The sequence below is a fragment of the Rhipicephalus sanguineus genome, chromosome 1 (genome assembly GCF_013339695.2).
Source record: "Rhipicephalus sanguineus isolate Rsan-2018 chromosome 1, BIME_Rsan_1.4, whole genome shotgun sequence".
Taxonomy (NCBI): Eukaryota; Metazoa; Arthropoda; class Arachnida; order Ixodida; family Ixodidae; genus Rhipicephalus; species Rhipicephalus sanguineus.
The window spans coordinates 200,663,751-200,676,132 of NC_051176.1; the positions used below are offsets into that span (position 1 = coordinate 200,663,751).

The 12,382-nt window shown below is 40.4% G+C and overlaps 1 protein-coding gene across 2 annotated transcripts in view; it reads right to left on the bottom strand.

Annotated features, from left to right (window-relative positions):
* The window catches only part of LOC119405306 (protein MTSS 1), a 79,226-nt gene that overhangs the window by 38,527 nt on the left and 28,317 nt on the right, over positions 1-12,382 (bottom strand). For both annotated transcript variants that reach the window (XM_037672134.2, XM_049418703.1), the window contains exons 4-6: positions 10,267-10,351; positions 7,520-7,611; positions 6,299-6,373 (exon numbers count right to left, since the gene is read on the bottom strand). In XM_037672134.2, the coding sequence (XP_037528062.1) occupies positions 6,299-6,373; positions 7,520-7,611; positions 10,267-10,351 (252 nt within the window). The remainder of the gene's footprint in view (positions 1-6,298; positions 6,374-7,519; positions 7,612-10,266; positions 10,352-12,382) is intronic.

The following is a 12,382-nucleotide window of genomic DNA, read 5'->3' on the forward strand; positions in this document are numbered from 1 at the left end:
GCAGCATGGCGTCATATAAACACTCAAAGCCATGCCTCATCACCAATGTGCAAAGTGACACATAGACACAGTTACCAACACATTCTGTTTAGTCTAGAAGAATACAAAGCTGGATGACAGGTGTGATAACCCACACCTGCAACATGCCAGGCACCTGTTTCACAAAAGGCAGAAACCAGCTAGAGCTCTACAGTACTCTCTCATAAGCACAGTAGTCTTGTATTATTTTAGTGCACTGTTATATGAGCACACAGCCACCATAAGCCAACAGTCAGCAAAGATCAGGCATGTGTTGTTATAGTTTTAATGGCTTCCTAACAAACTTTCAAAATGAATTCATCTTGTAGTTTATTTTTTGTCTTGATTATAGTTTTATACAATAGTTCTTCTGTCCTACTTTACTTCACTAGTGTTATTTTCTGCAATTTAAGCCCTGAAAATGGTGCTTTTTAGGTTAACCCAGGAAATGCTCTGGAAGCCCTAGTTTGTTTTTTGTCCATAAAATGCTTCGAACTAAATAATGCCCTTTAGAATACATCAGAAGCACGAATTTGGTTATCGCTACAGTGTTCAGCATAGATGTTTAAAGGGCTCCTTACACGTCACAAAAATCAGGACGAAATGGTCAAATCCCAGAATGACCATGTCCTCGAAAGCTGGGTACATGGCACATCAGCTACTCTTTCCACTCTCTTACAAGACAAGCTGATCTTCTTCCATGGCTTTATTAGAATGCATAACACATTTCACCTTCTCTCCCCTATTCCTCAGTGATGGAAGCGACTTTTTGATTTTTGGAGCAGATCATGGAGCAGAAAAAATAGTGCTTTGGAGCTACCATAAGTGTTTTCGGAGCAGAAAAAATGCTTGTTTGGAGCAGCTATAGGTGTCTTTGGAGCAGATGGCAAAATATTCCAAACGACTCCTGGAGTGCATCATTTAGGCATCTCATAATATTAATATCTATTATTAAACATTGCACATACAATAATCACTTCAAATTGCAAGCGACAAATAATTAAGCAGTGGATATTCATTGAACACAAAGTAAGATGAGCAACATATATATTTAGAATACCAGTACTTGTGGCAGAAATGACATAAAAGCGATAAAGCTGAACACCAATTTACAAAAGTAGCCACAATCACATGTAACTATTGCCAAACAGCAGTTTATAATCAGTATGAGCTCAATACATTATTTTCATAATTCGCCAAAATAGCCAAAATTGAAAATTTCAAAAATAAAATAAGCTAAATGAGCTATACACTGATAATGTGGTAAATGTAATCATAGAGACCGGATTTTAGGCAAATGCCTATTTTGTTCCTTGCGCTCCTATCGCCCCACTTTGATATATGAGCATGAATTAGAGGTGCTTATAAGTGCCTATGTTCAAAATCGGGGCCTGTATGAACACTACTTAACCTCAAGTTTCGCCTTCGAGTGCAGTGTGAGACCGTTATTCATGTGACCACGCAACAGTGACTGTTCGGAACTCTATGGGGTTCAACATAGTCTTCAAGTTCAGCCAACTCCCGGAAAACAACCGCTATAAGCAGCAGTGAAATGGGACACGCCGGCCAGCATACGTCGCCGCGCTGACATGGCGCAAGCAGTTGGCGAACGCGAGAGCGCAGAGAGCCGCCAAGGGAAAGGAGAGCAAAACACTACCGAAGAAAAATGTGATGTATTTAATTTTAGGGTGTTCACCGCAAGGGAAGAAATTGGCTCTACTACGTGATTCAACAAGACCAGTAGGAAGCATCCCTCCCTTCTGGTCATGCCCTTCTCAGTCATGTCGAGAAGAAATACACCCAGGAGTGTGTTGATTCAACAGTGGACACTTCACTCTCTATGCTAGAGAATAAACCGAGAGACCATATTCTGCAAACCGTGCGGGACAAAGAACAATTGCCCAGATATATGTTCCATTATCGGCGCATTTGTGTCATCATAAACAATATTTCTTGATTTCCTGTTGTAGACACAGGTCGCTCATGTCTTCGCTTGAAATTATTTGCATTTATGTAAATATTTATTGTGCCTATATTTAAGATTTTGAAGGCCTAAAATGTTGTTTTACCTGCCTATTTCTGGCGCCTAAAACGCGCTTTTTTATTCCCTAAAAAACCGGCCTCTAGTAATCAGTCAAACATCAAAGTCATTACAGCAGCAGTTAGTAATCAGTAGGATATTGAACTAATCTAGCACACATTAAACCAAAATAGTCCGTTTGTCAGGCACAGTTACTATACAGCTAAATCAGATATAATGACAATGCCAGTACGTGTAGCATTGTCAATATGCTAGTATACAGCTAGTATACAAGTTGCATACTAGATGATAGTACACAGCTTGTTTTTATTTTCGTTTAGGCTTGCTCAATGGTCACATGGTTATAGTTCACTGTTTTCTGTTTCCCAGCACCATTTTGGAGCAGGTTCGGAGCAGTTTCTGACAAATATTACACTTTGGAGCAGCATGGAGCAGTATTTCTCTTTTGGAGCAGTTAAGAGCAATTGGAGCAGCACTTCCATCACTGATCTTTCAACAATATGATCCCAATGTGTTGCTGACCACTGCACCAACCTTGTGAACTACACAGATTTTCACGACATTAGAAAAAAACCCTAAAGATGCACTCTATGCCAAGAAGCTGAACTTCATTTGCATTGCTGCTCGAGTGTTCTGCATTTAAAAATGTCCCAATGAGGGTGTTGTATCAAACCTGAACCAAAACACGCACCCAAACTGAAATTTCGGCTGGAACTGAACCAAATCTGAATAAAAATAAATAAAGCAGCTCAAATAGCTGTGGGCACAACAACATGGGATGCCACCATATGTTGGAGGTGACGTATCACTGAAATTCGGTATCAGCCTTTCTTTCTTTCGCTATTTATCTCCTTATTTAAGTCATCTTTTGCTTACAAAATTGTTTTTTTTTTTTTTTCAGAACTTGGCTGGCTGAAGTGGAACGCAAAAAATACAGACATTACTTTTACAGCAAATTGGAACTTTAATGTAGCAAAGAAAATCATTCACTTATAAAGTTGCTCAAATATTTTCTAGTGAAAACTGCCAAAATGATAGCAATAACCACTAAAGGTATATCTGCTAATTAGAAATGTTGGATCTATACCATAATTTTAAAGATATCAGTCCACAATACCTTTTGATAAGGGGGTCATTCTGTAGAAAACATAATTCCAGGATATTAGATTAGAGACATTTAGGTAGGCATGTCTTGCCTTTACACAGTCTATCAACCAATATCAATATATATGTGTTTCTCTGGAATGATGCACAATGCTATAGTGTTCAACTAAAAAATTACTTCTCTCCGCACTAGATGTGACATGTACTGCTCTTCTATCTCTAATTAATTTTGACATGATTGTGAACCAGATGTAATCCTGCCATGTCACAAGTGATTTGCATGTATCAATTATGCAAAAAGTTTTGTTGCTAAACAGACTCTTAAAAACTTTGAACTGATATTTGACATCTGTTTTTATAAACATTCTTATTCGATTCAACTAAAAAATGTCAGTCTTTGAACATCCATATCAATTTATATGCATTTTCAGTACTCATCTTGACTCGTTTCCAGTATGACTAACAAGAAAAAGAAACCCAGGAAAGAATGAGCTCAGGGCTGGATGCATTGAAGGGGTCACACGTTTGTCATGCAACACAGGGCTCATAAAATGGCCATGTTAATGAGCATGCCTGCTGTAGCTATTTTCACAAAGTGTCACTAATATTTATGTAAAAATACCAACTGCTGCTTCCAATCTGCTTCTTCAGCTTCAGCTTCCCGAAATTTCTTCAGCTTCCTGAAAAAACTTGAGGTTGTACCACGCACACCACATGTTAGGAAATGAAAAGGAAATTAAATGGAAACTTACGAAATGCAAATCCTAGTGAACTTATGAGTGTAGTCACTTGAGCAGTGCTGCATGGAGTGTTCTAGCTTAGCACGTCGAAGTCAAAGGCACTGTGCAATGAGTTGAAGATAAAGCTTAATGTCCCGCACTGGTTTGCGAACCTGCTGAGCACTGCAAACTGGTTTGCAAGCCGTTATAGAATTTTTTTTTTTTCTCCGAACCAGAACTGAACCAGAGTGAAATAAAGCATGTTGAATTGAAATCCAAACCGAACCCATATTTCTTTCTTTTGGTTCGACACGCTGGTCATAATTCACGATTCACATGTTCAAGGAGTTGAGGCCTCCTACAATACTTACAGCATTATAAGCAATCAAATAAAGCAAAAAGAGTGTTGCAAAGCTTTGCTTTAGTACTTCAAGAATGGCCCAAGGCTACTATGTCTCAACAACACTAGTGCAACTGCAACAGTCAGCATAACACACTGTACAAACATTGACACTGTCTGCAGCGCCACAGTCCTCATATCAATATAAACTTTGAAAATGCAGTGCAATGCAGCGTGCATATTGCGGCATATGTTTTCCGACAACAACAGTAGGCCATAGTGTATCATTTCACAACCAAAGCTGGCTTTTCCCCCAAGAATAAAGCTGTGTTCCGAGTCCTTATATGAATATATTTTTACAGGGCACTTTTTTTTTATTTCCTTATCAAAACACTTAAAATTCACCTGTGGTACACAGCACTACTGTACTTTATGATCTGGATTTCTCTCCAAGGTAGACCTCATTTGCACAAGAAATGAAAATCAATATTTGGCTATAGTATAACAAGAATGAATAACTGTTGTGGTTTTAAGTCTTGAAACCCCGATATGATTATGAAAGACGTCGTAGTGGAAGGCTCCGGATATTTCTATCACCTGGGCTTCTTTAATGTGCACCTAAATCTAAGCACACGGGACCCTAGCATTTCATCTCCATAGAAATGCGCCCACCGTGGCCGGGATTTATTCCCGTGACCTACGAGGTCAGCATTCAAGCACCATAACCACTAGACCACCATTGCGGGCGGCTAAATAACAAAGACTTGCTATTTATCCGTTACACTAATTACATTAGAGCACATGTTGCAGCTTGCTGAATGAAGCCGGTGACTTCAAAGAGTCATATCCACTTTGAAAATCAAATGAAATGAAATAAATAAAAATGAAATTAATGAATTCTGATGATGATGCCATTTTCAAGAAATGCGTTGCTTCCGTTGGCGCTCTTTGACCACACTAAGCCCTTTCGCCATTAGCCCCCATTTATCATCATTATCAAGATATGGTTTTCTGAAGTTTGAAAATAAAATTCATTCGTGCTCCAGCAGTTTTTACCTTCAATACATAGACACATTTTGTTACAAATGTAAGTGGAATATCAGTGCATTTTTACAAGATATTTGATGGTGCATATCTACAAAGTGGTTCTATTACCTAAATTCAGTCCACGTAGACGTGCCTTGCAAACTCAAAGGCCCCAGTTCATGAATTGCAATATGTGGCACATTAATGTAATAAGTTAAAAAGGTGATTCACGAACCTTCTATGAAAAAATACTTATAAGTTTTGATTTTCAGCACATATGATGTCCACTCTTCAAGCAATTCATTTCAATAGTGGGCTGGTATCGCATACCAGAGGCGACAATTTTAAATTCTAGCACATGCTACTGAAAAAAAAAACAATCACTTTCACCACACATGGAGACACGCGGATGCACATAAGCAGAAAATCTTTCTCTCTGCTGAGCCATGGAAGCACACCAAGTCATGGGGCTCTTAAAGGGACCTAAAGAGAAACAATGAATTGGTTTAGATTGATAAAGTGCTTGGAGAACTCTTGTGTTGTTTATTTCACCACCATAGGTTTATTATTAGAGGAGAAAACCAAGTTCAATGTTTCATTTTTAAATTTCACGCCGAACTTTGTAATTTGTAAATGCTCTTTGTAAATGCTCTTTGAAACGTAAAACATTTCAAAGAGCATTTAACGTATTTTGGCGCCACTGGCCCGACGAAATTTCCACAATATCGTTATGTCAAGTCTCTGGCCCCCTCGGAGGACAATGTACTTCGATTTAACTGGTTCAGAACTACGTGGGCCCAAGCAGGCGCCGTCAAAAATACGTGACGTCATGGCAAATGGTGCGGGAATTCCAAGGTGGCGTCGCCACCTGTATTTTCTTTTTGCGAGTTTTCTCGCTTATTAAGCATCTTCTCGCAGCAAGCGTGGTGTTTTTGGTATCGTGGAAGACTACTTTACTAATGCGAGAAAAATCGTTTTGCTCTTTAATGTCCCTTTAAAAATTCTAGAAATAAAACAAATGTGTGAATTATTTTACGATATAGCACATACCTTTCTTAACCTTTTTCTGCAACCGCAAGGTGTCAGTTGACATCTTCTTGATCTCCTGACGTGCCCTCTTGAATTCTGTGAAAGTGCAAGTCATAGAAAACAGCAAGCTCGAAACATTTATGAGGCTTAATTAGCAGGTATTGCACATCATAAACAAACTTCTAATGACAATGCAAAGGCATATTTGCTAGAATGCTTTGCAATATCAAATAAATCACGGTGTGAATGCTATGTACCAAAAGTACAGGTTGGTTATGGGGCACAAAGTAGTGGGTGGTTTTTTCAGACTGGTTTTTGCCTGCGAGAACCTTTGATTCATTAACAGCCACTTACATCTCCCTGCATGAGCATTTTTGTATTCTGCGCCCACCAGTAAGAGACCCAACTGGAAAATGACCTCACAGAAGCAGAGCAAGGACACTGGGCATGCACAATTAGAAATTAAAAACAAGCAAGGCATTCAACTGTGTAGTCCAAGTAAACACTAGGTTGACTGCATTTCCATGCAAGGTCACTGGTGGGGCTCGACAGAGGAACAGGGGGGACTCCTCGAAATTTCCTTCTGCTTTACATTAGGAATGTGCACAGGCCCAGGCTGACCCGAAAGCATGGGTTGGGCCCAAGTCAAGGGCCAGGTTCAAGTAGCCTGGAAAATTTTTATTCGGGGGGCCAGGCATAATTTGTTGTGCAGGTCAGGCATGCACTAGAGCCCAACTTTCCCAATATTCTTGCCGTCAGTATACTTCCACAAGAAAGGCAACCCAAAGGACCATACCATCTGGCTTTAGAGAACCCTCACCAGGTTTGGGCATTGCAAACGAACAAGCGTAGCATGCGGATTGGTTGATGACAGTTGTGTTTTCAAAATATGACACGCCTGTGAAGCAGGAAAATGGTCGAAACAGAAGTCTGCGCACTGTGCATCGAAGGCCTTGACTTCTAGCGTGCCGGCGGCAGAAGCAGGATGCCCCCACCCGAGAGCGTTTAGCACACGGTGTGGCTGCTTGACGTAGTAGTTTGTGAAAAACGCAATAAATCCATTATTTTTCGCATGTTCCTGCCTGAAAACAAGGTTGTGTCAACCCATTTCACCACCCAAGCTTTCCATTCGGCTTAAAATCTTGGCAGCAAAAGTTTTGTTCAGTATCCCTTTGAGAAGCAACACAAGCTTTAAAGGACAAAAAATGTGTGCATGCTAATAACCAAACTATAGATACGCACCTTTGGAATGGTCCTTGTCTAGTTGTAGTGTGCTTTTCTTCCAGTCCTCTAGCTTGTCTTGCAGTGGAATAACTAGCTGCTCCATGATTGACCTGGGAACAGCACACACATAACAAGCAAATTAAAAAAGAACATTTTGCAGAAAGAGTAAAATACAACTGCTAAGTTACATCTAATAAATACGAAGATGCCACACTGTAGGTACAACAAAAACATCAACTAGAGAACTGAGAATTCCAAAAGGGCATTATTTCAACAAAACAATGGTCCCGAAAAGGTTAGTGACAACCACTCACTCGATAAAATTTAGCACCATTCAGAAATCATGCCAATGGGCTTTCTTTAATGCATGAGCTCCCCTTTAACAGCAGTTTGCAGTTTTTAGACCTCAGCCTCACATTCTCGGAGCTGCACGTATATTGGTCTTATTGCCCACATTCTATCAAGGAGCTTTCACCCTTCGACGCGGCCCATTCTCAACTTCTCAAGAGGGCCATTACTTCCATGCACCTTGAGCACTGGTGAAATCTTGTCCTTACAAGACAAAAATAGTTCCGTTAATCAGATTACACAGCAGCATTCAGCTGGCTATCCTAACTCTGTCATTGCATCTGTTTCTGAAAACCTCCTTCAAAAAAGTGAAGGGAACAAACAAAGGCATGCAGCTGGTGGTCAAAATACCAATGTTGGTGCTTTACATGCACCAGGTTTCTCATAACGTTAAAAACATGGCTAACAGTACTAGGTACCTGTGGTTTTCTCTGTGCCACATTGGCTGGCCAGTGCCCATGCGCTTCTAAAGCACCAAGGCCTTTCTTGCGTGGGAAGTGGTGTGCTAGGTCTATGTGGCTTGCTCAGTTGGCGTGGTTGATGAAATTTTGCTCAGCTGCGGTCAAGTTTACATTGGCCAAACTGGTCGGTAGCTAAACGACAGAGTTTGTTTGTTTGTTGAATGGCAGTAAACATTTGCTTGTTTACTGCCATTCCTCCTTGTGTGAGCAGAGGTTTTCTAGTGTTTCCATTCTTGGTAAGAATACAGATGCACTGGCACATGAGATTATGGAAGCTCACTACATTAAAAAGAAAAGCGACATGTGTATCAGTGAGACGCCTGTAATTTGGCGTGGCAACGAATATCAATTTTTTCAATCCTTACTAGATTAGAAATATTTTGAGATTTCGCCTCATCTGGTATTATTTCATGAGTGTTCGAAGCAATGTGGTTTACGTATGTTAGTTGCGAGTAATGCCCTTCTCCATCTTGTCTTCTTTCTGTAGTCGTTGTGCATCTTGTTCACTTCAATTAGCATGCGCCAACTAGCCCAACAACAAGTTTTACTAGCTTGGGTGGCTACTGATGCAGTGGTAGATGCAGCTGCACATGTGGCACCCTACATATTCAAGTGGAGCAGGATAACAACTCAAAAGCTATGTTAGTAGCTACGTTACTCAAAGTAATGTAGCTACGCCATCTTCCTATTTAGATGACCCATGCGAGCTTACCTTCTCTACTGACAAGTGAATTAGCAGCTCATATAACATGGGTACCGAAGAACAAAGTGCAGGTTTTGCAAAGCCCCAAAAATCTCCTAACATAGTAGGTTTTAATGCCCATAACCAAGAGAGCCAACGTGAGAGAACCTGCATAAGACAACTTGAGAGAAATTCTGACGTCAGCTAATTTAAAATGCAACGAAGCCTGGCACATAAGGGTCTTTGGAATTTGCCCCCATCAGAATGCAGCTCTCATGGCCAAGAATAAAGCTTGTGATCATGTGCTCAGCAAGCAAATGAATGTCGTAGCTACTTGGCCACCTTAACAAAACACATTCTCCACACTGTGCAGGAACTCTCATATGTACATCAGCACCAAATATGCATGTTAAGCAATTACTGTAACTGCAAGCTGCTTTCCTTTTGTATGAATCAACACTACATCGGTCTAGTCCTTTTGTTTGTACTCTTTTTGAAAATATGGAATGCCAATACTCCCAACATATGGTTCTCATAAACCACATGTGAAGTGAAAATTATTCTTCCCTATCTATGGCTGCAAATAAGCTAACGTAGTATGTTCAAATCTGTATGGCCTGTACAGGACAAACAGTGAACTCATGCATATAACAAAGTGGAGTGAACAAAAGCTGACAACCATAGTGAGTCTAATTTTTACTCATCCTGACATTAAAAATTTTGAAGTTAGTTCAAACATTTACAGTACCATGATTTCCAACTTCAAGTAACCATACTTAAAATATTCCCTGTTAAAGTGATCTGCCTCCACACATTTGCAAAGCGGCATCAAACGACACTGTGCACAAAGTGCCACAGTGATATCTAACCAGAGGTGGAAGACTGTTTGCTAAAGAACACTGACATCTAGCATAAGGCACCTGGAAGGCCATAATTAGGGTCCCAGTGTTCAAGCTTTTTGCTTGCACTAATAAAACAACCTATTACTGAGCATAACTAAATGGCATATTCGATGTCTTCCTCTGAATTTTGCTCCCAAACTTGCTTTGAACAAAAATAACCTCAGTAATAAATTACGCGATCTACTAACTCCACATTACACAGCCTTGCGGTGTTTTTGAATAATAAATTACCTAACTCATGCTTCAGCACCTAATAAAAGATGATGTTTGCCAGACAGCATTTAGCAACACATGTCCTTACTGTTGAAGACAAAGACCTTACATCTGAAAAAAAATGAGGCACATGTATGCTAAATGTACAGATACACTTACATGGTAAATGAACGGAGCTTTGCTTCAACACTGCGGTGGCGAAGACAAAGGCGGGTCAGTGCCTTGCCAACTTCTTTTGTGGCACCTGGAAAGTTTTACACACAAGAATAACTACTCCCGAGAATCTTGCACTGCACGCTTTATGAAGCATTAAATCTGCTGGTGATAACACCCCTGCGCAGATACACTGTTCCTTTTTAACAAAGGTACCGAGTTTAAGTAAATTTCGTATTTTTACACTGTAACAAAAAAGTAACAGCATCAATAATAAATACAGCAGCCTTTTAGAAGGGTTGCTCGGGCCAGAATGCCATCAGGCTGTTAACGCGACATTAAAAAGCAACACTAAGTCAGTTATTATTTCCAAACTAAATGTTTATTCATTGGGAAGACAGGAGTCTGAAATCAATAAAAAAAAAATGAAGGCCAAACAAATTTTTGTCAAATTTCCATGTCAGAACGTCAGCACCAGAAGGTGAAAGTGGTGTCGCACGTTTTCGTAGATCCTTGGGTTATTTTAGTGCACAGAAAGCTCTCAAAACTAGGCTGGTTGGGCCTCTTAATCTCTCTAGAATTCAGTGTAGTCCTTTCTTACCAATAGGTAATTGAACGGATCAGCACTTAAAGAGGCCAAAATCAATTACTGCAGTGTACTGACGTTGGAACGCTAGGATGGTGTAACCGCCTGTCCAACCTTCTTTTTTTTTATGCGATTAATACAGTTCCAACACATGCGTAGAGTTTTCACAATGTCTCCCTGTTATCAAGCCTGCCTTCATGTAACTGATTGAATGCACTCAGTGATGGACAGCTGAACATCACCAGCTGCTCTGTTCCTTTCAAGCCCACTAGATGGTGCTGTCCACCACATGCCCACCGCTGTGGAAACAGCAGAAACATGGGCAGATATACAGGTGTTTGGGGGATGGCATAAACACATGTCTCACTCAGTGGGCATACCCTTAATGAAAACCAGCAAATAATGAAGCCAAGAAAGGTATAGGGGACATTAATTGCACTGTTTTAAATGTAGTGTAACAATTGCGATATAGATGTGAAGAAAGTTAAGTGGACGAAAAGACAACTTGCCGCCAGCAGAGACCGAACCTGCGACCTTCGGATTGGTCGCAGGTTCGGTCTCTGCCGGCAGCAAGTTGTCTTTTCGTCCACTTTACTTTCTTCACATCTATATCGCAATTGTTACACTACACTTAAAACAGTGCAATGAACATCCCCTATACCTTTCTTGGCTTCATTATTTGCTGGTTTTCATTAGGTTGTGTCAAACAAAGAAATGAGCCTTCGAAAATCACTTCCTTCTTTCGAGGGGCATATGCATTTTGTGGCAACGTTTTTGTAATGTCTGCCGTGTTTTGATGAGACTACCATCTTTCAAACATTTGCTCAGACCGACATATTTGCACAGCGCTACGTAAACGAGGACGTATGAAAAGACATAACACAGGTGCTGACTTCCACTAAATTTTATTAGCGAAAACGCTAGAAATATATACAGCTGATAACACCAGCCAGATACGCAATTTCCTTTTTGGTTAGGGCAACTGATGGCATGCTTACACAGAGGTCTCCCAGCTGCTGCATTTGATAAACTTCTATGATTTCCCGCGTAAGCTGCTCCGCTGTTTCGCGACAACGGCGCACTTTTCAAATTCTGCTTTACAACCACAATCTCTACAATGTATACCGAGATGACCTTGAACAGCCGTGGTGACATGATAGTGATGCTCTTTTAAACGCTCGTTCAAGGCTGTGTTGTGTCTTTTCATACGTCCTCGTTTACGTAGCGCTGTGCAAATATGTCGATTATAAATCAGCAACTAGCCCATGCTGCCGTTCTCTCAATTTGCTCAGAGTTTTTTTGCAATGTCTGTGTAAGTACATGCCTTTATGCCCCTTCTGGCTGTGACATGAACGGAGAAGAAAGCAACAATGCCATGGCAAGTACCATTGCTGCTGTTCAAACAATTCAAATGACTACATTAAAGGTAGGTAGGTAGGTTGGAAGGGGGAAGGAGGGATGTGTGCATGTGTGTTTCTTTTTTTCCCGCCTCATTCCCAGCTTTCCATGTTGTGCTTCTCAGTAACGACGACTGTT